The sequence below is a fragment of the Macroventuria anomochaeta genome (assembly GCF_010093625.1).
Source record: "Macroventuria anomochaeta strain CBS 525.71 unplaced genomic scaffold BU25scaffold_14, whole genome shotgun sequence".
Classification (NCBI taxonomy): Eukaryota; Fungi; Ascomycota; class Dothideomycetes; order Pleosporales; family Didymellaceae; genus Macroventuria; species Macroventuria anomochaeta.
Window position 1 is genome coordinate 77,805 of NW_022985375.1, and position 27,903 is coordinate 105,707.

The 27,903-nt window shown below is 53.3% G+C and overlaps 12 protein-coding genes across 12 annotated transcripts; 4 read left to right on the forward strand and 8 right to left on the reverse strand.

Annotated features, from left to right (window-relative positions):
• Nucleotides 1-565: 565 nt before the first annotated feature.
• BU25DRAFT_340062 (NMT1-domain-containing protein) lies at nucleotides 566-1,727 on the reverse strand (the record flags this gene model as incomplete). The annotated part of the gene is made up of 3 exons (XM_033702795.1): nucleotides 566-1,489; nucleotides 1,537-1,639; nucleotides 1,693-1,727. The coding sequence occupies 3 exons, from the start codon at nucleotides 1,725-1,727 to the stop codon at nucleotides 566-568; spliced, it is 1,062 nt and encodes a 353-aa protein (XP_033562239.1).
• Nucleotides 1,728-2,216: 489 nt separating this feature from the next.
• BU25DRAFT_410168 (alpha/beta-hydrolase) lies at nucleotides 2,217-4,439 on the reverse strand. Its single transcript, XM_033706217.1, has 3 exons — nucleotides 4,039-4,439; nucleotides 3,539-3,990; nucleotides 2,217-3,483 (listed from the first exon to the last, which is right to left on the reverse strand). The coding sequence occupies exons 1-3, from the start codon at nucleotides 4,220-4,222 to the stop codon at nucleotides 2,668-2,670; spliced, it is 1,452 nt and encodes a 483-aa protein (XP_033562240.1). The 5' UTR covers nucleotides 4,223-4,439; the 3' UTR covers nucleotides 2,217-2,667.
• A 61-nt stretch (nucleotides 4,440-4,500) lies between these two features.
• On the reverse strand, nucleotides 4,501-5,572 carry BU25DRAFT_410169 (uncharacterized protein). Its single transcript, XM_033706218.1, has one exon. It carries the CDS (start codon nucleotides 5,492-5,494, stop codon nucleotides 4,931-4,933), a length of 564 nt encoding a protein of 187 aa, XP_033562241.1. The 5' UTR covers nucleotides 5,495-5,572; the 3' UTR covers nucleotides 4,501-4,930.
• A 102-nt stretch (nucleotides 5,573-5,674) lies between these two features.
• Nucleotides 5,675-6,231, forward strand: BU25DRAFT_38958 (splicing factor 3B, subunit 5). Its single transcript, XM_033704524.1, has one exon. The coding sequence runs from the start codon at nucleotides 5,760-5,762 to the stop codon at nucleotides 6,015-6,017; it is 258 nt and encodes an 85-aa protein (XP_033562242.1). The 5' UTR covers nucleotides 5,675-5,759; the 3' UTR covers nucleotides 6,018-6,231.
• A 59-nt stretch (nucleotides 6,232-6,290) lies between these two features.
• On the reverse strand, nucleotides 6,291-7,308 carry BU25DRAFT_410171 (ankyrin repeat protein-like protein). Its single transcript, XM_033706219.1, has 3 exons — nucleotides 7,121-7,308; nucleotides 6,871-7,069; nucleotides 6,291-6,783 (listed from the first exon to the last, which is right to left on the reverse strand). The coding sequence occupies exons 1-3, from the start codon at nucleotides 7,133-7,135 to the stop codon at nucleotides 6,446-6,448; spliced, it is 552 nt and encodes a 183-aa protein (XP_033562243.1). The 5' UTR covers nucleotides 7,136-7,308; the 3' UTR covers nucleotides 6,291-6,445.
• An 87-nt stretch (nucleotides 7,309-7,395) lies between these two features.
• BU25DRAFT_391508 (uncharacterized protein) lies at nucleotides 7,396-8,171 on the forward strand. The gene is made up of 3 exons (XM_033704615.1): nucleotides 7,396-7,475; nucleotides 7,571-7,789; nucleotides 7,931-8,171. The coding sequence occupies exons 1-3, from the start codon at nucleotides 7,466-7,468 to the stop codon at nucleotides 8,056-8,058; spliced, it is 357 nt and encodes a 118-aa protein (XP_033562244.1). The 5' UTR covers nucleotides 7,396-7,465; the 3' UTR covers nucleotides 8,059-8,171.
• A 24-nt stretch (nucleotides 8,172-8,195) lies between these two features.
• BU25DRAFT_38972 (uncharacterized protein) lies at nucleotides 8,196-11,508 on the reverse strand. Its single transcript, XM_033704533.1, has 4 exons — nucleotides 11,389-11,508; nucleotides 11,275-11,330; nucleotides 11,028-11,063; nucleotides 8,196-10,867 (listed from the first exon to the last, which is right to left on the reverse strand). The coding sequence occupies exons 1-4, from the start codon at nucleotides 11,411-11,413 to the stop codon at nucleotides 8,309-8,311; spliced, it is 2,676 nt and encodes an 891-aa protein (XP_033562245.1). The 5' UTR covers nucleotides 11,414-11,508; the 3' UTR covers nucleotides 8,196-8,308.
• Nucleotides 11,509-11,772: 264 nt separating this feature from the next.
• On the forward strand, nucleotides 11,773-14,069 carry BU25DRAFT_410174 (alpha-methylacyl-CoA racemase). The gene is made up of 2 exons (XM_033706220.1): nucleotides 11,773-12,405; nucleotides 12,457-14,069. Exons 1-2 carry the CDS (start codon nucleotides 12,006-12,008, stop codon nucleotides 13,782-13,784), a joined length of 1,728 nt encoding a protein of 575 aa, XP_033562246.1. The 5' UTR covers nucleotides 11,773-12,005; the 3' UTR covers nucleotides 13,785-14,069.
• A 543-nt stretch (nucleotides 14,070-14,612) lies between these two features.
• On the reverse strand, nucleotides 14,613-16,464 carry BU25DRAFT_39019 (uncharacterized protein). The gene has a single exon (XM_033704557.1). The coding sequence runs from the start codon at nucleotides 16,355-16,357 to the stop codon at nucleotides 14,714-14,716; it is 1,644 nt and encodes a 547-aa protein (XP_033562247.1). The 5' UTR covers nucleotides 16,358-16,464; the 3' UTR covers nucleotides 14,613-14,713.
• A 2,438-nt stretch (nucleotides 16,465-18,902) lies between these two features.
• On the reverse strand, nucleotides 18,903-21,736 carry BU25DRAFT_391515 (phosphatases II). The gene is made up of 3 exons (XM_033704616.1): nucleotides 21,541-21,736; nucleotides 21,001-21,489; nucleotides 18,903-20,942 (listed from the first exon to the last, which is right to left on the reverse strand). Exons 1-3 carry the CDS (start codon nucleotides 21,562-21,564, stop codon nucleotides 19,005-19,007), a joined length of 2,451 nt encoding a protein of 816 aa, XP_033562248.1. The 5' UTR covers nucleotides 21,565-21,736; the 3' UTR covers nucleotides 18,903-19,004.
• Nucleotides 21,737-22,084: 348 nt separating this feature from the next.
• Nucleotides 22,085-23,504, reverse strand: BU25DRAFT_39075 (uncharacterized protein). The gene has a single exon (XM_033704585.1). The coding sequence runs from the start codon at nucleotides 23,332-23,334 to the stop codon at nucleotides 22,189-22,191; it is 1,146 nt and encodes a 381-aa protein (XP_033562249.1). The 5' UTR covers nucleotides 23,335-23,504; the 3' UTR covers nucleotides 22,085-22,188.
• A 1,345-nt stretch (nucleotides 23,505-24,849) lies between these two features.
• BU25DRAFT_410178 (glutathione S-transferase) lies at nucleotides 24,850-26,411 on the forward strand. Its single transcript, XM_033706221.1, has 4 exons — nucleotides 24,850-25,019; nucleotides 25,074-25,357; nucleotides 25,668-25,814; nucleotides 25,921-26,411. The coding sequence occupies exons 1-4, from the start codon at nucleotides 24,934-24,936 to the stop codon at nucleotides 26,169-26,171; spliced, it is 768 nt and encodes a 255-aa protein (XP_033562250.1). The 5' UTR covers nucleotides 24,850-24,933; the 3' UTR covers nucleotides 26,172-26,411.
• The last annotated feature ends 1,492 nt before the right edge of the window (nucleotides 26,412-27,903 follow it).

A 27,903-nucleotide genomic window follows, 5' to 3' on the forward strand; every position in this document is an offset into this window, starting at 1 on the left:
GACATCGTGACTGCCGTAGACATCCGTCAAGACGCTGTTCGTCGCCCTCAGCCAATTTGGGTGTTGAAGGAGACCTTGGCATTACAACCCGACTTAACAGGCTGATCGACCGTGTCCCTCTTGAGTGAGGTCGTCCTCCTCGTCTTCAGTAGACTTCTGTGCACCGCTCTAGCCGTCATTTGGTTCTCCATCATCTGTACGCTGCGCACCGGGTATATTGTTCAATGTTGGCCTCCTCCGCACTGCTGCGCGGTCGTTGCACAGCAGTGATGTCTTTGTTCTTGTTCTGGATAATCGATGCCAGAACTGCGATGATTGCGCGCATTTCAGCAGACTGGCGTCATCGCCCAATTCTGGATTGATTGTCGAAATCACCTTCTCGACAATCCGGTTGCTCCAAAGAGCGGTCCTGACCTCCTCGCAATCGGCCTCATATGTCAATATCATACCATACGCCATCTCATCACAGCCGGAGCATAGCAGTTGCGCACTAATCGAACATGTAAACGAGTGACTAGTTTATTGATTCTATCTCAACCTCCTAATCGGCATCAGAACACACCGTCTAAGCCTCAGCAGGCGCAGCAGCACCAACAATCGTCTTGACCGCAACACTCTCAAGGCGCTTAAAACCGCCATCCTCCTTGACTCCCTGCTGCAGCACAACCATCCTCTTCTGGTCGCCCGTGGGGTCAGTGCTGTCAGCCTCAAGTCCCCACTGCAGATACTCGTTGGTGTAGTTCGGGGCGAAGGACTCATCGAGGACGCCGAGGCGCTTGCCGTAGCGCGTCACTTTCTCCCAGTCGCGCTGCACATTCTGCATATCTGGGCTAAAGTAGGCGAAGCTGCGCTCGAAGATCTTGCGGTTCGTGGGGGTGTCGATGCTGCTCTTGAAATCGACGAACTCCTTCCACGCCTGATCGGGGGAGGCGAGGACGAAATCGGTTGCGCGCTTGCATGCGCGCAGGAACGCGCGGACTTGGTCTGGGTTGGCGGTGATGAAGGAATCATTGCCGATGTACAGGATGCTGCAAAAGCAACAGCATCCCAACTGAGCCAGTTCGTCGATACGCAGCATCTTGACTTCCTCGCGCGAACGACCCTGGGAGACGAGCCACTCCTCCAGCTCCACCATCTGCACGTTTTCCAGACCAATACCGGCGTCAATATCCCCGTTGATAATGCTCTTAGTCACATTCATGCCCACGCGCACAGCGCTGTAGTCAGATGGCTGCATGCTGTAATGCGCGGTGAGCTCGTCGAGTTGGATCTTGCCAAACTCGCCCACATATCCGATCCTCTTTCCCTTCAGGGTGGTGAAGTCCGGCGTGATACCCGAGGACATCAGGTACACGACGCCCGTGAACGGCTCATTGAGCAGAGAGCCGATCGATGTCACGGGGAAGCCGCGCGCGGAGGCGGCGAGCGTGTGGATCATGGCTTTGAAGCCGAGGTCGACTTTGCCGGAGCCGATGATCTCGGTAACATCCTACTCCAGTCAGTGATGTAGAGAGATAGGAGAGGGAGGGGATGTACGCTGGGATCGTTGGGCTCGAGGAGCGCGACTTTGACGCCTTCGTCTTTGAAGTAGCCCTTCGCTTGGGCGAGGTAGAGGGGCGCGTGGTACGGGGTGGCGTGCCTATTTTCCATCAGTCCTGTCTCATCCATGATGGTCTGGTGTTATGGACAGACCAGTTGGTCAAAAAGGTAATCTTGTCAGTAGACATGCTGGCTTAATCTCACGTAAAGCTGGGAAAGTCAGTACGCCAGAGGCGTAGGGAGGGGGATCAAGAAGCAGCTAGTCCTTTCGCTGGAATTATCCAGATCAAGTTTAAACGGTATAATCTCAGAACAGGCCCGTCTTCAACCCATCGTGTCTGTCAAGACATCATGCCTGTGAGGGGAATGTTGAGGTCCCCAGACAGATACGAAGGATTGGAGACGAGCTTGGACACCCGCCATGCATGCTTCAGATTTGAGCAAATACCTGTCGATGTCATGTCGACGTTGCTTGACCGTGATAACCCCTCCGAAGAGGAGAAAGGGCATTGTGCCCCATGTGCTTCCTTCACGGCATCGTACCGGTGGATGTTGTGGTGCTGTCGTAAAGTGATAAGATAAAAATCGGTCAATTTGGTTGTGAAGCCTGAGATTTCGTTGCAAAAGGCGAAGATACTTTTTTTTATACCTACCTCTTGGTACCGCCGAGCTCGGTTCAACAAATCACTCATCTGCATGTATGAGTATTGGTGATGGTGGGGCAGTGAGGGGTACGAAGTACCTGAACGTCAAGCTGCATGATCATCCCACTCGGTATTTCCGTCAATTCCTGTCTCGCCCTCATGCAGGCACGGGAGCTGTGTGCGGTGTCCTCTCTGATTTGTTATGTGTTGATACGAGTGGGACCTTGATGAACGACACCTCAATTAACCGCCGTTTACCAGATACTAGCTTTCCATTGGATGCCTTATCGTCGAACGTGAATGACTGAGATGACTTGAGTAAAAGAAAATGATCGACGATAGGCCGAAGTGTCGTGGAAGGGCGTTGATGCTCGAAGGTTTGCAATCACCAGCTCCCAGGTCCGATTCGGGAACTTCTTCGTAGCTGCGAACATCACTGCTCCTGGCAACGAAATCTCCGAGTAGAAACAATGACTCGAGGCTTTCAGAGCTCCTCGATGACCTTGACGTTGAGCATCCCAGCAAACGGCGTCGCCTTCCCCACGCCAGACTCCTCGCTCAAAGCCCACAGGACCAATTGCTCCAACACCACTCTAGCCGTAGGCTCAGTAGGCATCCAATGCCCTGCGTCCTTAACAACCAGTACCTGACTCCCCTTCACTAAATAGTCCCTCACATTGTCAAGCGCCAGCTTCAAGTCGAAAGCCGGATCGCGCTCCCCAAGCACTAGTGTAGTCGGTGCTTTCAGTGAGCCTCTAGGAGCAGCGCCAGAAGCTCGATCGTTACCAGAGCGAAGCTCGAATAGGGCAGCGGTGGTCTCGAGAGATTTCTCCCACCGCCCAATGAAGAGACCCTCGCGGTAGATCCTGATCTTCTCCGACATTCCGCGGTCCTTGATCCTGCGTCGTACTGACTCGCCGTACCGGCCTGTAGGGCCACCGACTGGTTGGTCTAGCAATTGGGGTAACGCCGGACCTGTGGACATGCACATTGACTCTGCGGCAGCCTTGGGATCCAGTCTGGTAAGCAGATTGTCACCCTTCTCATGTGGGCCGAGACCGAGACTGTGCATGACGCGCAGGAACCAGTAGTTGCCGAAGGAGGTGAAGAAAGAGTCGAGAGGCGCAGGTAGGTGGAAGCAGAAGATATAGAAGGAGCGGCTGAACTGCGAAAGCACTGGCTTGAGCGCTCGGAGAGCGTTCTTGAGCAGGGCAGTGTTGAAGGGATGGCTGGTCCATGTGCGCAGCATTTGACGCGCTAATGTCCATTGTGAGAACGTATTGTTGGCGGTCACGTGAGGCTTTCAGTTGTTAGAATGATGGTTATGCTGTGACATGAATATGCTGATGACTTACGATGATTCCACTCGTAATGATCCAGCGATCAGCCAACTCACCCGCCTCAGATGCAAGTCTGGCGCAGACAAGTGCTCCCCAGTCGTGGCTGACCACCACACACTTCCTATCTTCCTGCAGGAACTGCTTCCTCACACCGATTATAAACTCCGTCATTGCTTCGAGCATCTCATACGGCCCATAGTTGGGCAGACTATCGCTACCACCATATCCAGGTAGATCGACGGCGACGAGTGTATGTGATTGCTGCAACACTGGGGTTTGCAGGATGTGTCGCCATAGCAAGTACGAGTCTGGGAAACCGTGTACAAAGAAAGCTAAATTGCGCAATGGAGGGGCGTCGGCGTTCGAATTGACGACATAGTGGATATTGACACCGGTCGAGGTGCTGAAGAAAGCATGTCTGAAGCCTGGGAGTGGCTCGTGGTCGAGACTCCAGTACTTTTGCTGAGCTACATTTGTCAGTAGTTAAATCAATCGCGCGTGGAGATTGAGCCTACCAGCCTCGAGCTCCTGCTTCTCTTCATCTGTGTCCTTTGGCTGAAAGACGCCATTCTTCCACGCGACGGTAGCCCAGGTAGTCGCAAGGCTAAAAAGTCCAAAGCTAAGTTTGAAGATGTACCAAGCGAAGCCTGTAAACTTGGAACCTGACTTCTGAGTCGTGAGAGCAGGCGAAGGAGGCATTGTTAGTAGCTGCTGGCATGTGACCTGCTGTGTTGTGGTCGTGGATTGGAATTTGCAGGTCGTGTGAAAGTCGCGGTGTGGGTCCTCAAGATACGGCAGTCGCGGCCAGCAAACAATGCTCAAGGAGGCAGCCACGATGGTTGGGCGGCCGCCATTGCTATCTGGCAAGACGATGGGCCTCAAATGCAGCTATGGTTTTCCCTTGCGTCTATTGTTGGCGCAGTGTTGCGTGTCAAAGGTCACAATCAGTGGTGATCATTGAGTTATGACGTTATTGGCCATAGCTTTCGAGCTGCAGCTCATCCCTCGGCTTGATGTTGTTGAACGGTCAAATTGACCAACATGAACAGATCGTGTCTCTTTCTCTGTGAGATACAAAGCGAAAGCATATTGCGCCTTTTCGTGATAGTGAGATCATCTGATTGAAATCCTTTGATCGCTATTGAGTGTCGGGCAATCGATCATTCTTTGAACGCAACGTATGCCAGCCGTATCTTCCTCGTGCTTGAAAGATCTAGATGTGTCGCCGTCTGGGATCTAGTTCAGCTCTTGAACATGTCCTCTCGAGCGTCGTGTGTCTGCGTGTGCCCTCCATGCCTCTATCCTGCCTTCCGAGCTTCAGACTTGTGCAGACCGTCAGATTCTCCGCGGCCCATAATCCACAGTCTTCCTCTTTAAAAACGTGTCTCCACTGCGAACCACCTCTCTTCAACGCTTCCCCTTCATCCTCTCCAACACTCTCAACTCCGCCTGCCTCTGCAACGCTAAATCCTCCAACTCCCTTTTAACCCTCTCATTCTCCTTAACTGCCTCCTTCCTCCTCCTCATCCTACACCTCACCTCCTCCATCCTCCCTCCGACCTCCTCTCTCACCGCGCTCTCCAGCCCCTCCACATCCCCACTCCCAAGCCCCCTCTCCCTCACAAACCGCTCTGCAAACTCACCCACGATGTGCGCGCTCGGCCCGATCCCACCAGTATGGTACCCGTTCACGTGCGTCAGGAATAATCCCGGGATTGGGGAGGGGTGCGTGCGCAGATGTGAGGCTAGTGGGATGGGGAGGTCGGAGGCGGAGATCATTGGTGTTTCTTCGGTTCGACGCCGCGGTGAGGGATTCGAGGGGCCGTGGAGGACGGTGTTCATCACGTCGTTTTCGAAGTCCTCGTTGTAGGGGACCGTGTGTGGGGAGTAGTCGATTACAGGGGAGGTGGGTGAGGAGGAGAGGCCTGGTGTTGGTAGTCTGGGGCGGCTGAATGTGTCTGTGGCGGCCATTGTTGTGGTCGTGTGGTAGTTGCGGATAATGCGACGTTGATCCAGAGGTCTGGATACAGTGGACTTTGGTGATAGGTGGTGTGTGAGTGTTACGACACGACCATTGCGTGGTCGCATTGGCCTGGGTTCGCGGTTTCCTTATCGATAAACTCACATGCACATGCAACTTTCCGCCTTTCCCTCTACCTCTCCCTCTCCCCGTCACCCAATCTCAACGTCCACAACACCGACCAAACCCCCCACACATCCCCACGCCTCTCACACCATGGCCGACAAACTCCGTGCACAGCAACAACTCGAAGCGCTGCAAGCGCGCTACATCGGCATCGGGTCCGCAGACACGACAAAACACGAATGGACATCGAACATCGCGCGCGACTCGCTTTCCTCGTATGTTGGCCACCCGCCGCTGCTGCAGTACATGAGTATTGGGCTGGGACAGCCGAGGGAGAAGACGAGGGTGCAGCTGCTGGAGAGAATGGTGAGGCCGGTTGGACCGCCGCCTGCGGTGAGTGAACTTTGAGGAGGAATGGGGAGAGGGATATCGGCTGATCAGGCACAGAACCAGGACTGAGGCACTCGGGAAACTTGAGAAGTTTCAAAGAATCTGTAGGATGGTTAGGCTATGGAGACGACAATACCCACCAGCGGACGCCGCGATGGACCAGCGCGGGCAGAAAGGACAGGAAGGAGGGCGACACAGAACAGACCTTGGTCACTTGGGTTCGTGGTCGCTACAAAGTGAGAGCCTGCTTGGAGAGAGCCGAGTGGCGTGAATGACTGAAGTATGCATTGCTGAATATAACGCCAAGCGTGCAAGGAAGGACGGGTCTACAGTTCGTGTATAGCTATGCATCCGCTCTATAAGACAGAACCCACATCCCCCGGATTTCTTCTCCCCTCACTCGCTACCACTCGCTACCACTCGCTACCACTCGCTACCACTCGCTATCACTCGCTATCACTCGCACTCCCCGCCGGCCCCTCATCATCCTCAACGACGTCACCCCCCATCATCATCGCGAACTCGCCCTTCCTGAGCACCTCCCTCAGCTCAGTATTCCTCGGATCCACCAGCTCCACGGGCCTCAGCTTCGCCTTGTTCCGTATCCTCGGGTCGCAGCCGGCGTCGAGCAGGATTTCGACTATGGGCGAGCCGGCGGGCCAGTCGGCTTTGGATAGCGAGTTGACGTAGCGCACGGCTTTGTGGAGGGGCAGGTCGCCTTCGATCCGGTCGGTGAGCTCGATTTCGAGGCCTTCTTGGTCGAGAAGGACGTCGAGGATCTCATCTAGAACCAACAAACCACTATATTAGCATCTTCCCATCCTGGTGACCAACTCCGTTATTGGTGGGCTCAGGGAGCGTGAGGACGTACAGCTCCCGTACGTAGCAGCGACATGCAGACACCCGTTCCCCAAACCATCTCTCGCTTCGTTCAGCACCTGCGCAACGTATTCCGCGGGCTGCTTGCCGTTCTTCGACGCGGAGGATGCGAGGTCGGCGATTGTTTCTTCGAGGAGGCCGGTGTTGTTGCGGCGGCACGCTTCGAGGATGAGCTCGCGGGGAGACGCGCCCTACATGTGTTAGCGCCGTTGCATGCACATCAATGCATGTCGAGTCTGTACATCTTCGTCCGCCATGTTGAGCTGCGGGTGCAGTTGTTGGTGCTTGGCGGGGTACGCAGCGGTGAATCGATCGTCACTCCCAATGCAGAGAGGGCAGAGGGAAGCGAGTCACTCCAGAGGGCTTGCGAGGAGTAGACTTGCAGATTGAGGCTGTTGTGGGGAGAGCTTGTGCATGCGGTGAGAACAACCTAGAGTGTTTCAGACGCGTGCGCTGGTCGTCCAAACTCCGCCATTGCCCCCGCGCTCCCCCTTCCGGCCTAGCCTAAGAGTCCACTGTAACTTTCTCATAGCCGTCACACCCTCCATCGCCGATAGACAACTTACATCCACACCTTCACACCCACCATGTTGCTCTGTAAGCCCCCTCACCTCTCTGCAACTCCCTCCAAACCCACTACTACCTCCCCTCGCCCCACACGTACTCTCCCCAGCCCTCACTAACACTCCCAGTCTGCCCAACATGCAGCAACATGCTGCGCGTCTCACGCGTCCCCCCAGGAGACCCGACAATCGAGCAATACGTGGGCCAAAACCGCTTCGAGTGCCTAACCTGTCCGTACCACTTCGTGATAAACAAGCGCTACTACGAGCGCAAGTACCTGAAGAAGAAGGAAGTCGAGGATATTCTGGGCGGGAAGGGCGCGTGGGATAATGTGGATAAGACGGAAGGTACGTTATGCATACGTTTTCCCCTGCTTTCGGATTACTTTTTTTTGCTTGGGAGAGGAGGAGAGGGAGAAGCCGGTGACTTGGTGGCATGTTTTGGAGAGATGGTTGTAAGCCGAGTGGACAAGAGCTGACGGAGAACAGTGCAATGCCCCAATGAAAAGTGCCGCAACGACCAAGCGTACTGGTACCAGCTGCAGATTCGCAGTGCGGACGAGCCGATGACTGCGTTCTACAAGTGCACAAAGTGCGCCAAGGAGTGGCGCGAGTAGGCCACATGGAGGAAGGAACTTGCATACAAGGAGTTTTCGGAGCAGAAACACTGCATTTGATTTGGAAATACCCCGGTTGTCTTACTCTTACAATACCAACCCCTGCGTTTACGCCTCCAGTACATCTTTATCGATCATGTGTGTTACCTCCCTGTCCAGACCAGCTAAACCGACGCCATAGCAATTCCTATCCAGTTGCCGTGGCCATATCTTCCATAACAACGCTCAACCATAAATCGGACGGAACGACCTACTCCCCCCTCTCAAGCCCCTCATGGCTAATACCAAAAAGTGGCACCGGCGCCCCTTCCCCTGCACCTCCGATACCCTGTCCTCCACCTGCATTCGCACCCTCTCCACCCGGCCTTGGACTCCCCATCGCCGGCGTATTGCTCGACCACGCCCACAGCGCATCAAAATCGATATGTTCATCCAGCCCACTCTCGTCACTATGCAGACTCGGCACCCTCGTATTGTCCAGGGCACTCAAGTCCAGCATCGTGTTCAAACTCAGTGGCTTAGATGGCGTGTTCAGCGCGGAGGCACTGAGGTTGTACGACTCCGAGCCGGGCGCGCTGTTGGATAGGTCCTGGATTGGCGAGAGGTGCACAGAGAAGTCTGTTTGCGGGGGTGAGAGCTGGTTGATGTTCTGGTTCGGAAGCGAATTTGCATGTATAAGGTGTGATGGTTGGAAGGCTGGTGGTGTGGCGTCGAGGGGCGCGGTTTGCATGCCGGGGTAGATGTGTATGGGGACTTGATGAAGCCGGGATGTTGCGTTCATGGGGTCTGTCGAGTTCGCTAGACCTGCATCGGGGTGTTGGGCGTGTTGCTGTGCTGGCGCTGCGACGCCGTAGAGTTGCGAAGATATGCTGGGAAGGTTGGTGTTGTCGGGTTGGCTTTGCTTGCGCCGCATGCGTTGCTGGGCCACGACGTCGCGGAAGGTACTGAGGATGTAGACGAGACGGCTGGCTTGCTGATCGCTCTCGGCGCAGTAGTTCATGATGTTGACTGCGTTGAGGATGCAAGTGTCTGAAGCATCTACCCGGTAGAGACCAGCGAACTCGTTGGCGAGTATGACTAGTGTGGCGGCGAAGAGGAAGTAAATGACTGCAGGATTCCGTCTTGACAAGTAGCCAGCGTCAAATGCATTTTGTACCAGTAGAATCGTGTGTGTTGATGCGATGACGCACGCTTCGCTGAACTTTTCCATGCGTAGGTATGGTCTTGGCCCTCTGATTCCAGGCTGATTTTGGTTGACATGCCGTTGTGTCTCCAGGTTCAGTATGTACAGAAAGAATGGCCTGGTCAGCAAAATGATCGAATGGCAGTAGAACAAGTTGACATGTAGAATTGCTACACCTTGACTCGGTGACGCATTCGCTGCTTGTCGCCAGTGTAGAATCGAAGGAAGTGCGCGTGGCCATGACTTGCAGATGTTGGCGATTTCTTGCGCCAAGCGTGTGCTGATCTTGCGCTGCTGATAAACTTTCCGCAAAATGACGCCTATGACGGAGCAGCTGCGTACGGCAGCCTCCAACGCACATGGTCCGGTCTCGTTGAAGTCGGGCGCTGGGTTAAGCATGAACGGCTGCTCAAGTGACGGTTCAGATGGGTGAAGTGTATCTCCAGAACAATCGTCTTCTGAAATGGCGGTAGGTCGACCGAGTGAACAGGACAGTAACCTATCGATAACAAAGATCGATCTCCAGAGGTTCTTGCGCTGTGTCTGCTCTTCGTGGCTGAAGATTACCATAGTTTCCTCTCTGTGCAGACCAAGTGCGTGCGCAGATCGAGCTGCCATGCCAAGTAGAGCGAACGCAGTGTTTCGCTTTGACTTGGCAAGCATGTACACAGACATGAGCAACAGAGCTTGCACAGACCAAAAGTCCTGGTCTTCTAGACCGTTCATAGGATCGTTCATCGATTTAGCATTCAGATAGAACACCTCTGCTCTGTTAAGGTGCTCACTGCGAAGTTTGTCGATGATAAGCGCTTCCGGACTGCCTGAAAGAGGTGTGGCCATAGTCAGTCCAATGGCGAACACCATGTTCAAGAGACAAAGCCACGGTGGCTGTACTTGGAATGGGTCAGAGTAACATGCTTCCATCTCTTCCAGGAAGCGGTCCCTTTCGAACACTTGAAGCAGCCCGTGGGTGTTGATGAAGAAAGCATCTGCAAGCACACGAGCAGTCTGCACATCAGGAAGCAGATGAGTGTGTCTGTACCCCGAGGGAAGCGAGTATTGGCCTTCGACTATCTTATGTCGTCGCGGATCATTGGTGAACGGTGAGCCTCCTGCAACGGTCTCGACCATCGTTCGTAGCAGTTGAAGGAATGACAAGGTTGCCGAGTCTCCGATATAGAGAACACGACCGGTTGGATCCTGTAGCATCCGGCTTTGACTGTAGATGATGGCTTCTTCATCAGGACCGCTACCGACAGTAGTTCCACGCGATCGGGCAGGAAGCTGCTCTCCGTTCGCATTGCTGGTCGGCAGTTGTTGAAATCCAGTGATTGCCTCTACGCTTGGTCTAGCACCGGACGATTTGAATAGTGTTTCTTGCTTCAGCGGATGTGGACGTGGCTCCTGAACCTTTGGAGCCGGACGGTTGGCAGCTGAAGATCTTCTTCTGGCTGGTGCCAGGGGTGAAGCATAATGGTTGCTGTTGCTGGGTGTATTTGAAGTCGAGTTGTCGTCCGCATATGGACTTTCAGTTTCACCATCCTGAACAGCTTGCCTCTTGGCGGGTGGACCGCCGTCGCCAGGAGAACCAGGCTCGCGATCAGCGTATATGCAGCTGAAGTTTCGCTATCATCGTAAGCATCAGTCTTGAAGATATGGAACGTGTGACTGTTAGGCTGAGCCAGGGGATTGCAACGAAGTGCCACCACCCAGTAGCTATGAGACTACATGGAGATCTTCAAAACGGATGAGACCCAGTGGTGTCGGCAACATGAAAGATACGTACCTTTTCACATGTGTTACACGGGCAAAGGCCGTTGCACTTGTTGTAGTGTTAGCTCAGGACCCACTCTTCAGCAACATTTGACACGAGGATCGGTGCACTCAACAGCAAACACATTTTGCTGTTGAAGACCTTTATTAGCAAGGATAGCGATTCATGTTCCAATTGACGAAATAGAGTTCAGCCAGTCGCGAACATATGCGATCGTGTGGTGTGGTTGCACTGCAGTGGTGGTGGTGGTGCTACTCGCCTTCTGCTTCCTCCTCTTGCAGCTCTCGCATGCCTGAGCAGTGCGCTGCCGCTGTTCTGCAAACGGCCATATCAGTACTCATCTAGCAATTTCACCGAAGACGCGCAGACTAACCAGGAGGTACCTTCGGGCGCGTCATGGTCCGCGGCTATGGACATTACGCGACCATCACGTGAATCATTTCCTGCTGGAAGTTGCTTCGGATGGATGAAGTGAGTGTCGGATGAGGGATGACGAATTGAGTTGGGCACAAAGACAGCACAAACTGCCCCGTAACTCGCACTTCCCCTCAAGGATGACGATTGAGGGGTGCTGCAACCCTGACCGAGCTTACTGCGTCCGGCGAATCGTCGATGCCAGAGACAAAGGCAGGAAGGCGTCTTTGTGGTTGTGAACCACATCCTGGGCAGCTGTGTTGCTGGGTTGCGTGCACGTGCCCACAATCCTGCCGAGGTCGGGTAGCGCTGATCCAGAACCATCGCCTCACCTCATCACAGAAAGAGCCTGACCGGACGCTTGTGTACAGCCGCTGCACGCAGGGTACGACCAGCATCCGAAATGCCTCGTCATAAAATGCACGTTGATCATGTCACTAAGCAGAAGTGTCGGAAAGCTCGCAACGGCTTCCCGCACGTCAAATCGACTTCCGGCCCTTTCTTCGAGTCGTCGCAAGCTTTTGTTTTTTCTTAACTCGACTTTGTGCGCCTCTTTCGCATGTACTGGCTAACAACATGACACCCTATATTGGATCCGAGACTACCGACACCAACGGAACTTCTGACATCTACAATCTCCTTGATGGCACGAAGACAGCTCTTGAGCAATTGCTAGCAAAGGCAAAGGACAATCTTCCACAAGAAGCCTTGCCTCACATCTCAAGAATACACTTCTCCACAGCGAACACTGGCAGTCCATACTTCCCCAGTCCACTCAAGCAAACAGAGGCTATCACAGCACTGAAAGCGGTCGAGGCAGGCGTAGCGTCTGCGATAGCTGATCTTCAAGGTGGACCCAAGACACGCAGCATCGATGTCGATCTGGAGAGGGCCACAGCGTTCCTGTTCTCAACATACCTTGCCACTGTTGGCGGTATGGACAAGGCGCACCCAAAGGTGAAGAAACTCCTGAAGGGTAGGGTTATGTTCAGTACGTATTTTCACTGCAACCAGCTAAGTCTTGCAGATACCGATTTACTGCAAGCACAGTCTATACAGTACCGTAGACTCTCGGCCAATTTGTATGAGACCAAGAACCCTGGCGAATACTTCCATCTCCACGGCTCTCTAGAGGCTTCCAAGGCACTCAACATGGTTGGTCTAGAAGGACATCGCCCTGACCTCACCGACTACCATGAGTGCATCAAGGTCATCGAAAACCACGTTAAGCAGTTCACTGTCGAGCAACTCGAAGAAATGAACGCGCAGATCAAGCAAGCTGGCGTCACTTGCCTGAAGTGGGACGACTTCAAAGCAACAGAGCACGGACAGACACTACTGCAGCAACCGCCATGGAAGGTTGACACACTGGAGACCGAGACGCCACCTACTCCATTCCCTTTCAAGTCTTCATCCGCACCGAAGCCCCAAGTCCTCGCTGGTATCCGAGTCCTTGAGCTGTGCAGAATCATCGCGGGTCCAGCCATGGGTCGTGGACTTGCTGAGTATGGTGCTGAGGTGATCAAGGTCACAGCGCCCCATCTCTCGGACGTTCCTTTCTTTCAAGTCGACGCGAACATTGGCAAGCACACCACAGACTTGAACCTCAAGGAAGCGAAAGACCGTGAGATATTCGAGAAATTGCTTCAGTCTGCAGATGTTGTTCTGGACGGCTACCGACCTGGCAGTCTCAACCGCCTCGGCTACGGCCCTGAGCAACTACAAGAGATCGCTAAGCAGCGTGGACGGGGACTTGTATATGTTGCCGAGAACTGCTTCGGGCAAGTTGGTCCATGGTCCTCGCGACCTGGGTGGCAACAGATTGCGGATTGCGTAACAGGTGTTGCCTGGGCTCAAGGTCACGCTATGGGTCTGCAAGAGCCTGTTGTGCCACCCTTCCCCATGAGCGACTACGGCACAGGATGTATGGGCACGATTGCTGCACTTGTTGGTTTGTACAGGCGAGCGAAATCCGGTGGTAGCTATGTCGGTACTACGTCCCTTGTCCAGTACGACATCTACCTACTACAGCTCGGTCTGTACGACGATGATATGATGGCTGAGCTGCGGAAAGAGCACGACGACGAGTTTTTCGCCCTGAGACACCACGACTCGGTCGACGAGGTCGGCAAGAGAGCGCTCAAGACGATGAGGAGAACACACCCTGAGCTGTTCGAACCACGACATATGCAGGCATGCTTCAGCAAGGGGTTCGGCGCTGAGGTCAAGACGATCAAGCCTGTCGTCGATATCGAAGGCTACTGGAATGGATTTGTGCGCAGCTCAAGACCAAACGGTTACGACAAGCCTACCTGGGACGGCTGGGAGGTTGATGAGGATATGTTGAAGGTATGATGGCACAGGATCACAACATTCGGTTTCCTTACCTACTCAGCATATTGCATGCGCTACGATACCATGACCACATAGCATCTCTTCAACGAAGCACTTGTCTTTCTCATCTGTAATCTTGCTGCTTCTCCGTCGAGCTTGCTCTTGGCCTAATTCTGATGCTGTCAACTCTTCCGCGATACGAGTCGCGCGCCCCACATTCCGCAGTCTAAAACTCGAATCACACTCACGTCAAGTGCGTCTTCCGACGCCCTGCTTATCGAGCCTCACTTCTCAACCAGAAACGCTTACACACCGTCCTCGCTTACAGGAGGCTTAGTGCAGCAGGAATACTCACCCGGAGAAGTCACACCCACTCATGCTTGCAACTTCCTGCCGCTTCTTACACAACGTCAACTCTGTATGTATCGCTTACGTTGCGCAAACACACTGTAGACAGGCCATAGCGAATATACCAGACCTTTAGGCTACTGAATGATGTATAGTCAAACTGCAACGCTGGTAGAATGAAGTGCCGTTCCGATGCATGTACCGCTTACTATAGGCGAGTAGCGTGCTTTCGCTACTGGCGCTAGCGGATAAGGCACGGCTGCGGCTGTCGTCCAAGATAACTTTGCTAAGAGCGGAAAGGTGCTGGCGGTGGGTTCCGAAGTTGTTGCTATGAGGTGGAGCTCGCATCGAGGTATACATCTTTAAGGGAGCGTGTATCTGTATGGCAGTGATTGACATTGGGCCTGCAGTCCGCCACCAAGTGTTCTTATTTCATCATCGCAGAGCTAAAACAACTGGTTGAATGATTCATTGGATAAAGTAGGCCTGCTATGAGATGTGCATGTAAATGAACGCTAATCTATCCGTTCTATGCCAGCCATGCCCATCTACAAACGTCTATGCCCAGGGTATATCGAACGCCAAAAAGTAACTTGCATTTCCTACCAGGAGTTCAAAACACCGTGATCCCATACAGGATTGCCATACTCGTCAAACTCCATGCAACTGAGGTCCATGAAGGGAGTTTCATTGCTGTGAGCTATGGTGGGCATCGTGGTGGATAAGGAAAAGGATGTCAATGGACCGGTGGTCGGAGGAGTGAACGTATCAATCTCGTTGCCGTACATAACAAAGGGGTCGAAGTTGAGATCTGAAGGACCGGTGGTGACCGGTGCGAACGGTGCCAGGGCGTGCGCAGGTCCATTGTGACCATAGTTGGTCGGAGGTTGTTGGTACGTCGAGGGTCCTGGAATCGTCGTACCCATACTGGCAAGAGCGTCCAGAGCTGCTGGTTCTTCAGAGTTGATAGGTTCTCGTGGCAGCGTCGACTGGGACACACGACTCTCGCGCCACTGTGCCATTGTCAGGCCAGCTTTGAAGTGTCCGGAAATGTGCGTCGCTCTTGCATCCCAAGTATGCAGAATTTCATGACAGAATCCACAGGTCCAACTCTTGTTGTCAAGCATGCCGGGTCCGTCTCTACGCCATGTGTCTCGAACCAGCTCAGTTAGTGAGTGTGTACATTTGTGGAAGTTCCTTGCGTGTTGCTGTAGGTGATCCGGTCGACCAAAAGTTCGTTCGTTGGCATCTTTACATAAGCAGTCTCCGATACGATGGAAGAATCGGAAATGGTCCTCATCGGGGTTTTGGAGCTCACAGAAGGCGCAGATTGACGAGGAACAAGATGGGAGCTGGATGCTTGGCCCGGTAGCGAGGCATGTCCATTGGTGCTTGGGATGGTGTTGTGTCTCCTCATGGCGACGCCAGGACTTCGCTGTGAGAGGGACCCTGCAGAATGTACACTGCCAATTGTCCCCTTCACCAGACGAGTTCTCTGACATCGAGGCGCAAGGTGAGAGTCGTGGTGGAGACAGAAACCCTTCGATTGGCGATGCGCCGTTGCTGCGACCGTAATCCTTCTTCTTCCCCTTCCTCGAAGCTTGAGTTGGGGTGTGACTATGTTCACTACCGACTCCTCCCGTGCCATTCTCTTGTGACTTGAGCTGCCTTTGTCGGGTATTGGTGAACCATGTGGTGACTTGCTTGATAGTGATACTACATGCTTCCGCTAGTGCTTGCTTCGTGTTGGCGTTTGGGTATGGGTGATGTCGGTTTGCATCGAGCCAAGCGTTAAGACGACCTACAGCCTGCGAAGGAAGCTTGCTGGTGGATTTTCTTGCATGCGAACGTCTGACTTCGGAAGGCGAGGCGGGCGAAATGGGGTCTGGCGTGGAAGGGTTCGAGATCGCGGTGCACACTCTCAGTCGTGGCGTGCTGGGCTCGAAACTGTGGTCCTCATTTTTGATCACGATGTCATCTCTGAGTTGTAGCTCTGTCAGTTCGTCGATTCCAAGACCGATGGGTTGCTGATGTGGATGTTGTATCACGCTGCCGGATGTGATGTCACGTGTGTCGAGCTGACAGCGTTCAGTTGATGTAACGGACAATAGTCTTTGATGAACCGCACTCACAATGAAGCCAAGCTTTACGTCCTCGTGGATGCCGGAGCCATACCCGGAGTCGATGGACCAGGTGCTCGAAGCTCGACCGGTCCTCTTGGACGGAATGCTGTTGGGCGACAGCATCGTGTTCGAGCTCGAGTGGGGCCGAGATGTCGATCAATGGGTTGTTAATATCAGAGTTTATTGGAAATGTCGAGTGCTGAACGCTACAATGCAGCGCAACTTCCAAGGAGCTGCCATAGTTACATATCTAACAACTGTGATCACTACGCGCCGCAATGCGCCCCATGAGGGCAGCGGGTGGTGTGGCTGTTCCCGCTGGCACAGTGAACGCCCATGTCGAAGACAATGGCTGGTGTCCACCATTGGCTCGTATTGGCGAAGAAGCGGTCAAATTGTGCTGCAGTTCCTGAGCTGCGCCTCAGGTCATCACCGTGCACGATGGGTGTTGCATGGTGGGGTCCAAGACCTTTCCCGGCAAGGCACGCTTATGGCTTTCGCGACATCATCAAGCGAAGTCAGTGTGGCAGTGCTCCATTGCGGTGCACTGGTCATGCGTTCTGGCGGTGTTTGCATGATTATTGCGAGCCGCAAGTGCATGAATACAACGTTCTGGAATTCGAGTCGTGCATTAACTCCTTCTAGCGTCGACGTCATGTATGGTGTTTATGGTTAATGGTGTTGATTGTTACGCGACCTCGTGCGCGCCTGCCACCGTGAGACGTCATGGTCAGTTCAACGGATCAAGTTGACTGGGCTGGGGTATACAACAAGAGTAAGAGAGGGTTGAAAGCATGCATAAGCACGATTCACTTGTGTGAAGAAACGAAATTCAGGAGAAGTGTCGGAAGGAAGGGGACGATGATGAGAACTGGGGCTGTACTAGCTTACTAAAACCGACGCTAAGTAATCCAAACCGTGGACGCTCTAAATAAACACTGTTCTTTCATCCTCCAAACAACCCCCTAACGCCGACTTGAACAGCTTAAGATGGATGCATATTGCGCACATGATCATCCTCCTTATCACTCCTCGGGAACCAGTAATCTCCGACGGCTTCACTCCGGTCGCTAGAATCGACTGGGCACCAGTACTGCGGCGGGTTCGGATGGTGAACTCCTTTGTAATGTCGAGAAAGGTCTGCCCAGCGCGCGAAGCTAGCACTTCCACAGCCAGGAAGAGGGCACTGAAAGGACATCTTGCCGGACGCCTGAGAAACATGTACAGTGCATACTGTATCGGGCAGATTCTCCCTGTCTGCAGTCGGTGTTGGGGTACTGCTCGACATGGAAAATCGATCTGCGGCTTGCATACTCTGGCCCACCAGAGGAGCATCCCGAAGAAGACCTGGTCCGCAAGTTGCGGTCAGTGGTATCTGTGCCGGATTTGCATCGAACGTGCTTGACGCATAGTCTTGCATGGGACCAGCAGTTTGTTCCGTCAAGCCTGCAGGCGGCATGCTTTGAAAGAGCCCACTGGTATAATTTCCCATGCCAACCTCGTTGGTGTGGGTCCCATCCGTAGGTAGCGTATCCGAACGCTGATTGATCCAGTACTAGACCTTGGTCACAGAAAGCCTGAGTATTGCCATGCTGACCACGACTGACGATTTCACGTCAAGCCAAGCAGGTGTGTCAAGCTTGTCAATGGACACAAGTGGAGAGAATTGTGATGTATGTGTGACTAATTCAGCTACGGTTTGTGTGAGGAAAACCACTGTGAGAGGACAAGGACGCATTTGGCCTAGTAGCAGATCCCAATCACCTCATAGGGCTGACGGAGGGGACTGACAAAGCTCTCCTAGCGCAGTAGTTAGAGCCACTGGCCAATCTGGGTCAAGCAAATACCCTGGGACGTGGTTAGAAGGGCCCAGGGTCCAATACTACACAAAGACGGTAGGCCGAACCCGTGCTGAAACCACGACTGAATTGATTAGGCTTGGACTGACAATCGCAAGATATGCAGCCTTGCTGCCAATGGTAAGCATAATTTGTCATGTTCCTGTCGGCTTTTGTCTGCTTGCAATGGTGCTATCGTGTGCTTAGTTCTTGGCGATTTAAGAACAAACAAGATGAAGGGCTTTGCGAGTTTTATCAGAAGACGAAGATACTCTGAGAGACGCAAGTCATTGTTGAACCCTGCACGCCACATTACCCTTCGCCGGAAGGCCATCATGTAAACTTGTGATACTGTGACTTGGTTGAAGGCTGCTGGCAACTATCTAAGACATGAGACCTGGGCCATTTGATGTCCGCCTGTATGCGGTCAATACAATTTCGAACAGCTTTAAGTATTGGATGGACAAGTCAGAGTCTCCTTTGCTTATAATCGTGTTAGCCGTTGGCCGTGTTCAAGGCTCCGCTCAGCTGCGACTCCGCTGCCACGCTTCCTCACTTCTTCCAGCCTAATCGTCACAATTCACCCACCCACAGCATGCGCAACTTTTGCAACAACCCACTCTGTAATAAGGAGCGATCGCGAATTGGCCGTTATGACGCGGTTGAAGCTTGCAAGTGCTCTACACGTCGAGCCTGTCTGAGCTCTGGGCACCTAGAATTGGTAAGTGCTCTACGAAAGTCCTATACATGACATGGGTCGGCATAGACTGCAATTCTCTGGGCAAATCTTGAAGCTGGAAGAGGTTCTGCTTGACGCTCTACGTGGGTATCATCATTTCATTATCATTCAAGCTAATGTGGTTGTGTAGGTTTGTCATACATACAACGCTGGACTCGCTATTACAGATCAGCGGGCACGGAGTGCCGATAAACTATCGCATCTCCACTTCCAGCTCTCCCCTAGTGTCTTCACTTCTACTTCGACTTCGCTCTTTCCCATTCTGTGAGCTTGTATCGGTACTCAGCCTTGGCGGCGATCTGCTCGAGTCCGTACTGGGTCGAGGACTAACGCCGCCAATTTTTAACTTCCCCATGCCCGCCACAAGACCTTGCTTCAGGTCTTGTCCTAGCGCTGCCGCAGCATCGAAGGGTGTTGGCGACGCAGCCGAGACGCTACTCGTGCGCTCACCAACGGCGTGTGTGGGCGGCAGATCAGCGGTCGTGCCTGCACCTGTTGCACCCTCGGCTGTCTCGGTCCCAGTAACAATAGACTCTTGTCGTAGTGGTGTGTTCGCTCCACTCCTGCCATTCGACACGTTGCTTGTCTGCGGTGTCAGGCTTGGCGGTAGTTGAGGGCCGTACAAGTTCATCTCATCATCTGTACGCCCAAAGCACTCAGCCCACCATCTGGCTTCGCCTTTGCGTGGGAAGATCATACGTTCTTTGCCCCGTACTGAGTCATCGACCTCAGGGTCATACTTCGGGTTCAGAAACTCTTGTTTACGGCAGAGGAAATAATCCCAAACGCTTCTTGTACGCTCCTTCGCCCTAGCTTCCATGCGCTCTTTCTCATTGTCGAAGAGAAAAGTACCATACTGACACGAGTAGAGGTGGTATAGAAGGCGTCGTAGGAACCGTTCGCTGAATTCGAACCGTGTGGGGTGTTGGTACTGGAGTTGGTATACGCAGTCGAGGAATTGGTGGAAGACGGGTGATAGCTCGTTGATCTTGGTGATCCGGTGTTCTTCAGCAGCACCAATCTTGCTGGAAGGTTTCGTGGCCGCAGCATCTGATACATCTCCCACATTCTCCGTGCTGTTCGTCTCCGGTAGTTGATTCAACGATTCATTAGATTCGTTTTGCCGGTTGAAAAAGCCCTTTGCTCCACGCAAAGCGTTCTCAAAGGCGTTGCCGCCGCTTTGGCCATCAACCTTGCGTTCTATGCGTTCATTCTCGATCGAAAACCACTTCTCGTGGCTGAGAAAACCGGTCCTGTGTCGAAACATGTGGCCGAAGGAAAGCCAATCCTTTTCAACAAGCACTATGAAACCTTCCATGGTTCGGTAGTATGGGTCAAGCAAGATCTGGCTCAGCGCGCTCAGCTGACTCGTGCGATCCCATCCATCTGAACAGTGAATCAGAGCATGTGAGTGCATGATGCCCACCCTGCGGGCTATCAGTGCGACGCCGTCAAGAATATTCGCGGTGTGTTTGACCCAGCCACTCTTCGCCAGCAGCTGCTGATTGGGTGGAAAAGATGTGAGGTCCGACTCCTTCAGTGCGTCAATGACCGTGTTCAACGACTTTCGCATAACGTGGATATTGTCGATTCCGAGGTATGCTTTCTCGGCGCCAGGGTAGTGGTCCATCTTCTCTGATCCCAGTCCAACAGCCTGCATTGCGTATGCGTTTACGGTCGGCCTGGCATCGACAATGAGATTTCGTTGCTGTGCGCCATAGATCTTGGGTGCGTTATCGTCAGACTCGGTAGATACACTAAGATCGTCCGCGATGATTCTCCCGGAGTTGACAGCCTCGGCGTCCACTACACCCACGAAGGAACTGTCAGCACTGGATCCATTCTCGATGGCCAGGTCCGCAGTAGAACGAGCAGCGTCCGGGGTTGGTGCAGGATTCCACCCACGGTTGGTAGCCCATATGGCTGCAACGAGTCTCTCATCCTGAGGGTTGCGGTTCCCTGTGATGCCGGGTGTTGGTTGCGAACTTCGCGTTATCGAGCAGTTGTTCAGTGGATGACGGTAGACGAGCGCAGGTATACGTTGTCTCGAGCGGTATGCGCCGGCGTATCTAAGCACACTGTCTGAGACCTTCGAAGGTACTGCGATGAGAGCGGGGTATGTCTTCGAGTACTGCGCTACTCATTAGAATGCTCTGTCCTCCCGTTTCGCTGCTACTGGAGCTGCTTACTTTGTATTCGACATTGATCTCAGATATCCGCCAACCCTTTTCCGTATCTTTGGGGCTGATCCCCAGGCGCTTAAACTCTCGACGCGCATCGTATATGTCCCAACTATTAAACCGATCCTCCGGAGGCTTCGGTTGGTAGCTAAACGCTAAAAGCTTATCAAGGCGGCCTATCTTGCAAGACAGCGCGCGGATGCTGTCATAGACCTCGCGAGCCTTCTTCTCGTCGGGGAAGAAGAATGCAAAGAAGGTGAAGTCGCGGCATCGTATGCGGATCGACGGCTGCTGGCGCATGACGGGCGGACATGATTTCAAACAACAGTAGTTGATCATGGGATACGTGATCCATACTTCTTTCTGTCGGGGCGGCCTTACGTCTGGCGGAGCGTCGGCGGGTTTGCTTGGGAGGTAGCTGAAGACGATGTGGTGGGGCATAAGGTGGAGGGTGCCGTCGAAGCGCGTGCCTCTGCGCAAAAGATAGACATCTTCTACCTGACTTGTATTAGCCATATATATATGTTATATGTAGACTTGTTCACGCACCTTACTAACGCGTATCCTCTCCATTGTCGGCAAGCTCGCGTGTCACAGTCGTCAGAGCGACTGCCTGCGAAGGTGGGGTTTAAGCAAGCTCTTCGAAACTCCAGTCTTGAAGATATTACAAGATTACGAATGTGGTATGGGAAGCGAAAGAGTCTAGAGCGCAAGGATCGTCAGCAGTTTAGTGTGAAGGTCGGCATGTTGGGGGTTGTGGGGGAGCGTCTGCATGTGCCTGGCGTTCATGCGCAAAGCGGTCGCTTGGCATTTACAACATAACGTCACTGGGTTCAAAGCTTCAAATCTTCGATCGCGGTCATGTCAGGTTCCAGTGGATGCCTGGTATGCTCGAGAAATTTGAAATGAAGAAGCAGATTGTATTGATAGGCTATGAGAGGCCCACCGTCACGACGCAAAGCTTAGAGGCTACACAGTGCATTTGCTGAAGGAGAATCTCCTGTTCTCCAATCTTATTCAAGAGAAGCTTACCTACAGTCACAAAGAAAGACTTTGCAATACCATAGTTCGCTGCCGGCCTGCGCACTATGAAGAACTACTCTCTGAAAGTTAGACTGTAAGTATTGCTTTTATACCAAGAAACCAACCGCCTAAACCTCAAGTACTACTACATTTAGACTAAAGCTCGCGCAACGTTTAGGCTGGGGGAGGAGGTGGAGGAGGGACATCGCCAGGCGGAGGCGGAGGAGGAACGTCACCCGGAGGAGGTGGTGGAGGCACTGAGCCAGACGGTGGCGGAGGAGGAGGCGGGCTTCCAGCTGATCCGTAGTTTTGAAACAGAGGACCCAGACCAGGAGGAGGGCCGGCAGCAGCCGCAGGAGCGCCGTAGCCAGGAGCGCCGTAGCCAGGGGCACCGTAGCCCGTCGCGGCAGCACTCTGGTCGTAGCCAGCTCCGTAGTTTCCGTAGCCGTACGAAGCTCCAGCAGCTGGAGCAGCAGAGGCCCACGGTGCGGCGCCGCTGTTGCCGTAGCCGCCGCTCTGGTCGTAGGAGCCACCAGCGCCGGCACCAGCTCCACCAGCTCCAGCCCAGGGCGGAGGAGCAGCTGAGTTGCTGTCGCCACGGTCGCCACGGCTGTCGCTGTGCGCCCAGGGTGCAGCACCGCCAGTTGGGCCACGCTCCCAGGGCTTGAGGTTGCGCTCGCCGCCTCCATAGCTGTCGCCGCCAGCACCCCCGCCATTGTACTCGATAGCTCCACGAGGCTGCCCACCACCGCCGCCCATCTCGGACAAGAAAGCGTCCAGTTCGTTCTCCGGAGCACCTCCGATGCGGCCTTGAGGGCGGTCGCCGCCGAAGCGGTTGTCATTGCGCCACGGCTGTCCAACCTTGCGATCAGGACAATCACGAGCCATGTGACCAGCTTGTCCACAGACACGGCAAATGATGCTCGCAGTGAAGTTCTGCTTTTGGGGGCAGTCGTACTTGCGGTGACCGATTTCACCACAGTTCTGGCAAGCTTGGTTCTCGTCGTCACGGAGGGTACCGTTGAGGGCGGCGAGCTCACGGAGCTGGTTGCGCTTGAGTTCGTTCTGGCCTTCGGGGATGGAGGCAGCCTGCAGATTGTTAGTATCAAGACTGCAGCGGGATTTGGGAAAACTTACAGTCTCAATGACGTTGTGGATGAGCTTCTTGGCCTTGTTGACCTTCTCCTCGGTATCCGCCATGATCAAGCAGTGCAGGTCCTCCTCCTGGTTGCTGGTGTGAGCTGCGTCAGATCGCCCTTTACCCTCCTTAACGGAGCCCTTGCCACGAATCGCAATCTTTGCGCCGGACTCAGACTCCATCTTCTTGAGGGTATTTCCACGAGGTCCAATGAGTAATCCAACTGTTAGTGCAAAAAGCTGTGGTTAGTGTATGATCAAAAATGTGTGTGAGCAAAGGGTAGGTAGGGTTAGTGACAAAGCTGTACTGCAGGCTTCGCCAGATGCGCATAAGCACCAAGCAGTCTGAGCACGCTGGTCAAGACAAAGGCTAGGGTTGTAGGGGACTGAGAAAGGAAAGTTAGAGGGGTTAGTTCCGTACTGAAGTTAATCTCCGGGTAGTCATTGACTGGCACATAGACCTTCTCCTGTGTCTTAGTAGGCCTCCTATAGTCGGCAGGCGGGTGGTAGTTAGGAAGCGTCTTCATAGCCTTCTCGACGAGCTTGTGGCGCTCATCTTCGAGGCGCTTGCGGTAACGGAACTCGCGCGTGTTGACACGGCGACCGAAGTTGTCGTACTGAGGGGGTGGGGATGGAGACCTGTAACGATTAGTATGGTGATAGTAGACGGCTGAGAATCTTGGTACATACCTGTCGCCATCTGCTGGCACCACATCGTTGATCTTCAGCTTCTGCGTAATCTCTTCAATGCGCAAGTGCAGGGTGTAGGCGTCAAGCTGCTCAGTAGTCATGGCTGAGTAGATGGCTGTGGGCAAGCCCATCAAACCAGCAGCCTTGTTCTCGCTGGCATCTCCCCATCGATTGCGCTTCTTGCGCTGTCTAGGACCATCGGGAGCTGTTCGAAGCTGTTAGTAGATATTCATGATTGTGTCATCGTTGTTAACTTACCTCGCTCAGGGCTGCGCCCACGCTTCAGCTCAGACAAACCTTCCGCCGGCGCAGAAGGGTTGTAACCTCCAGCATCATCATCGCCACCAAAACGTCGGCGCGTGCCGAGCGGAATATTGTTCGAGCCGGTGATGCCCTGGTTGCGCCACGACATATTTGCTGACAGGTGTTCGGTGTTGATGGGGGGTGGTTGCGCGAAAGTGTTGCGGCACGGCAAAGTAAAGTTGAGCTCGGTCTAGCGCTTGGCGTCACGTGTTAATATATCTACCCGTCGCAATGGCTGTTCATTCTTGAACTCCATTCTGGGTATCTGGAGTGAAGTACACCCTTTCGTCGGCTTGGCCCTCCATATTGGGTCCATCACAACAGTATCATGATTACCTGACTCGGCGATTGTATGAGCCCTCGGACTTACAAAGGCCGCCCTGCAGGCAGGATGCGCAACATTCTGTTCGGCTTTCCATTAGGCTCTTTAGAGAAGAGCGTGGCCTTTCAGATGAACCCAGCTAGGACGTATTTTATGCGTTAGCAAGTCTAGGTTAGCCGGTCGTAAGTGGCCCAGGTAACGTGCGACCTGATTTAAGCAATGCTAGATGCCACTTCTCTTAACATATTAAATTTTTAATGAGCAAGTTGTGCCTGCTTAGTCAGTATCACGAGTATTGGTGCGTGGCAAGCACAGTATGCTGTAGGGCCACAATTTCTAAGCAAGCTCTAAGTTCGTCATAGCCCCTCTTCGAACCCCACCCACTTCATCTCAATACAAAGCATCCGAATCACCCAGAGTACTCTTGCCTACTTACATTGTGAACTAATAATCCAACTTTTTCCATCATGTCGGCTCAAGGATCAGACATCGTTCTCTACACAACACAGACGCCCAATGGCATCAAGATCTCCATTACTCTGGAAGAGCTTGGGTGAGTGACATACGTATATATCTACCTTGGAGTACGCGTTGCTAACAATCACAGTCTTCCCTACAAAGTAGAGAAAATTGAAATCAACAAGAACACGCAAAAGGAGGACTGGTTTCTCGCCATCAATCCCAATGGCCGTATCCCAGCATTGACCGACCGATTCACCGACGGCCAGACAATCAACCTGTTCGAGTCCGGAAGCATCATGCAGTACCTGGTCGAGCGCTACGACACTGAGCACAAGATCTCGTACCCTAAGGCTAGCCGTGAGTGGTATGAGACGAACAACTGGCTGTTCTACCAGAACGCTGGTGTAGGACCTATGCAAGGTCAAGCTAGTGAGTACCTTTTAGTTATTTGTGATCACTCGGGAGGTGGCTTCAAGGAAAGAGCTGCGAGGGAAGAACGTAGGGGAGACAAGAGGCGTTCGTCGAGAAGGTTCGGCTTCGCCGACTTTTGACTCCTTCTGGCGTCGAATATCCGGGCCATGTCTTTTCCGGCGCATTGCTCGAAGTCCTCGCTCTTTCTCACCTGAGTGGATACAGCCTTAACAGAGTTCACTAATGCGACAGTGGATCTGAGTCTGGAAAGACTTGCCACATTCACACAGTCACACAGCTTGAATAGGTGGAACTGACCGCAATCTAGATCATTTCTCTCGCTACGCCCCCGAGCACATCGAGTACGGAGTTAACCGATACACGAACGAGACACGCCGCCTCTACTCTGTGCTCGACAAGCATCTTGCATCTGATAAGCGACCGTACCTTGTGGGCGACAAATGCACTATTGCTGGTAAGCACCCCTACCCTTGACTGTTCCTGAGCTCTATGCATGCCGCTCCTAGCCGTCACTGTCACCTTGCCACACTTTCTCCTGGCTCCACACTTACACTTCTCAGATATCGCGCACTGGGGCTGGGTCGCAGCAGCAGGCTGGGCAGGTGTCGAGATCGAGGACTTTCCGAACCTCAAGGCGTGGGAGGAGCGCATGGCTGAGCGATCCGGGGTCGAGAAAGGACGCCACGTGCCTGATCCGCACAAAATTAAGGAACTGCTCAAGGACAAAGCCAAGATGGAGCAGCAGGCCGCAGAGTCTCGCAAATGGGTGCAGGCTGGCATGAAGGCAGATGCCGAGAAGTCTGGCAAGTAAGTACTATGTTTCAGGATCTGATAGTTTCGATGGGGCGTGGAGCTGCGATCGTGATTCTGGGCTCGATGGAGACATTCTTGAGAGTGCTGATAGGAGGTTGTGGCTACCGAGTGCCTGTGCGCAGTTGTTGAGGGCGTGATGATGGGATAAACTTGGTCGATGGAGTAGTCGTCCTCGCTGACCATTTTGTCCTACTAGACTGTAGACTCTCTGAATCCGAATCCGAATTGACAACGGTTGACTAGCGCTTTGAGCACTGATCGTACGGAGACTGCGATCCGTGCCGTATCTGTATCATTTGGTATGCAATGCAGATTTGCCCCAGTGGAGGCATCGCGCGGTCGGGAATAGCGAAAACCAGTTCCTGATCTTTGGAGTCGAGAGTCTAATGTTGACTATAGTCGAACCTGTGTTCCACGATTCATTCCAGAATCCGACCATGTGGTTTGGTGTGTGACTAGAAGCTCGTTTCGTGATACAATAAGGTAATGAAACACATGTCCAGCTAGGTGCTGCCGGTACTTACTCCGACACGGCGTGCTTGCTTCCCATCTACCTGAGACATTCGAGAAACCTCAAGTTTCGGAGTATAAATGTGCGACCAATACGGGTTGTTGGAGGTTGACTGCAGCCACAGTGTCAAGCCCTGTCAGATTCGCTCATGGTCACAACGTGATGAACCTTGAAGCACATCACTGGTCTTTGGGTGGCGTACTGTCGTTCCATAGTCCCACTCGGAACCTTGGCTTGGATCCTGCTTGAGACATCGGTGTTCTTGTTGTGGTCGCCAGTGACTGCGTGGACATTGCTGTGTGAATGTCGAGCCAGGTACTGTGGGTCCAATTCATCTGCAACTTGTGGCTAGTGGGATCTAATGCATAGTCAGTACTGATCAGACATCTCTTCATGCCTTTGTGGAGATGTCCTTCATCAATATCTGAACTTTTCAGAGTATCACATGAGCCTTAACATTGACATTATAGCCCTCTTCCCTGAAAATATACGATGAAAACTGGAGTGCATGATCTCAGCTAGCCAACAACGGCGTCTACCGTTACGATTGCGACATTTCGGCTCGTCTAGCTTTCGCGTCGAAGCGTCTAGCCGTCAGCCATTGAAGAGAACTTAGAGTTACAATGCCGAGTGAAGAAGCGGTTCGCGGTCGCACTAGTCGCAAGAAGCTCAATGTTGACCTCCTCTACACTGGGCGAGTACATGGTCTTCCCTACACGGGTGTAGGGTATAACAGATCGATGTAAGATGTGAAGCGTCGAGTGGACACGAGTACAGTCTGGGATACATCCGCTGAGCCGAATCGACCTATCAGGCATAGTTGTCTTATCCCAGAACGTTCAGGCGTTATAGTTGCTGAGGTGACCGACGTGGATGTTCCTTCCTTTTGCGTACCTTGATTGCAAAGTCACGATCATAAGTCGCCTCACAGTGATTGCAGCCTGTGGGTCGCCAGGCATCAGGCACAAATGCAGGTGCAATCTCGCTGCCACCGAGAGCTGAGTTACGCGCTGCGAAGCCTCGGGCGGGCCAGTAAGTTGGTGGCTGGAAGATGCGCTTCGCATCATGATCTGCTGAACGTACAAATCAATAAAAGAGCGTCATACGAATACTGCAAGCTGCGGAGATCCCATGAGGCAGGCAATGCAGGTGGTTAGGGCAGCGTCAGCCCCACAGTATGGAAGAGAACGTGATGGACTTTGGTGGTGATGAGCTGACT

Coding starts and splice junctions, on each gene's coding strand:
- BU25DRAFT_410168 (XM_033706217.1), bottom strand. CDS start 4,222: ATGCCTCCTTCGCCTGCTCTCACGACTCAGAAGTCAGGTTCCAAGTTT. Junction 3,991..4,038: donor GAAGCAGGAGCTCGAGGCTG/GTAGGCTCAATC, acceptor TGACAAATGTAG/CTCAGCAAAAGTACTGGAGT. Junction 3,484..3,538: donor TCATTACGAGTGGAATCATC/GTAAGTCATCAG, acceptor AACAACTGAAAG/CCTCACGTGACCGCCAACAA.
- BU25DRAFT_410169 (XM_033706218.1), bottom strand. CDS start 5,494: ATGGCCGCCACAGACACATTCAGCCGCCCCAGACTACCAACACCAGGC.
- BU25DRAFT_38958 (XM_033704524.1), top strand. CDS start 5,760: ATGGCCGACAAACTCCGTGCACAGCAACAACTCGAAGCGCTGCAAGCG.
- BU25DRAFT_410171 (XM_033706219.1), bottom strand. Junction 6,784..6,870: donor CGCTGCTACGTACGGGAGCT/GTACGTCCTCAC, acceptor TGTTGGTTCTAG/ATGAGATCCTCGACGTCCTT.
- BU25DRAFT_391508 (XM_033704615.1), top strand. Junction 7,790..7,930: donor TAATGTGGATAAGACGGAAG/GTACGTTATGCA, acceptor GACGGAGAACAG/TGCAATGCCCCAATGAAAAG.
- BU25DRAFT_38972 (XM_033704533.1), bottom strand. CDS start 11,413: ATGACGCGCCCGAAGGTACCTCCTG. Junction 11,331..11,388: donor GCGCCCGAAGGTACCTCCTG/GTTAGTCTGCGC, acceptor GGCCGTTTGCAG/AACAGCGGCAGCGCACTGCT. Junction 10,868..11,027: donor CGTGTAACACATGTGAAAAG/GTACGTATCTTT, acceptor TTACGATGATAG/CGAAACTTCAGCTGCATATA.
- BU25DRAFT_410174 (XM_033706220.1), top strand. CDS start 12,006: ATGACACCCTATATTGGATCCGAGACTACCGACACCAACGGAACTTCT. Junction 12,406..12,456: donor GGTGAAGAAACTCCTGAAGG/GTAGGGTTATGT, acceptor TAAGTCTTGCAG/ATACCGATTTACTGCAAGCA.
- BU25DRAFT_39019 (XM_033704557.1), bottom strand. CDS start 16,357: ATGCTGTCGCCCAACAGCATTCCGTCCAAGAGGACCGGTCGAGCTTCG.
- BU25DRAFT_391515 (XM_033704616.1), bottom strand. CDS start 21,564: ATGGAGAGGATACGCGTTAGTAAG. Junction 21,490..21,540: donor AGAGGATACGCGTTAGTAAG/GTGCGTGAACAA, acceptor AATACAAGTCAG/GTAGAAGATGTCTATCTTTT. Junction 20,943..21,000: donor AGATCAATGTCGAATACAAA/GTAAGCAGCTCC, acceptor TGAGTAGCGCAG/TACTCGAAGACATACCCCGC.
- BU25DRAFT_39075 (XM_033704585.1), bottom strand. CDS start 23,334: ATGGAGTCTGAGTCCGGCGCAAAGATTGCGATTCGTGGCAAGGGCTCC.
- BU25DRAFT_410178 (XM_033706221.1), top strand. CDS start 24,934: ATGTCGGCTCAAGGATCAGACATCGTTCTCTACACAACACAGACGCCC. Junction 25,020..25,073: donor ATTACTCTGGAAGAGCTTGG/GTGAGTGACATA, acceptor TAACAATCACAG/TCTTCCCTACAAAGTAGAGA. Junction 25,815..25,920: donor CGACAAATGCACTATTGCTG/GTAAGCACCCCT, acceptor TACACTTCTCAG/ATATCGCGCACTGGGGCTGG.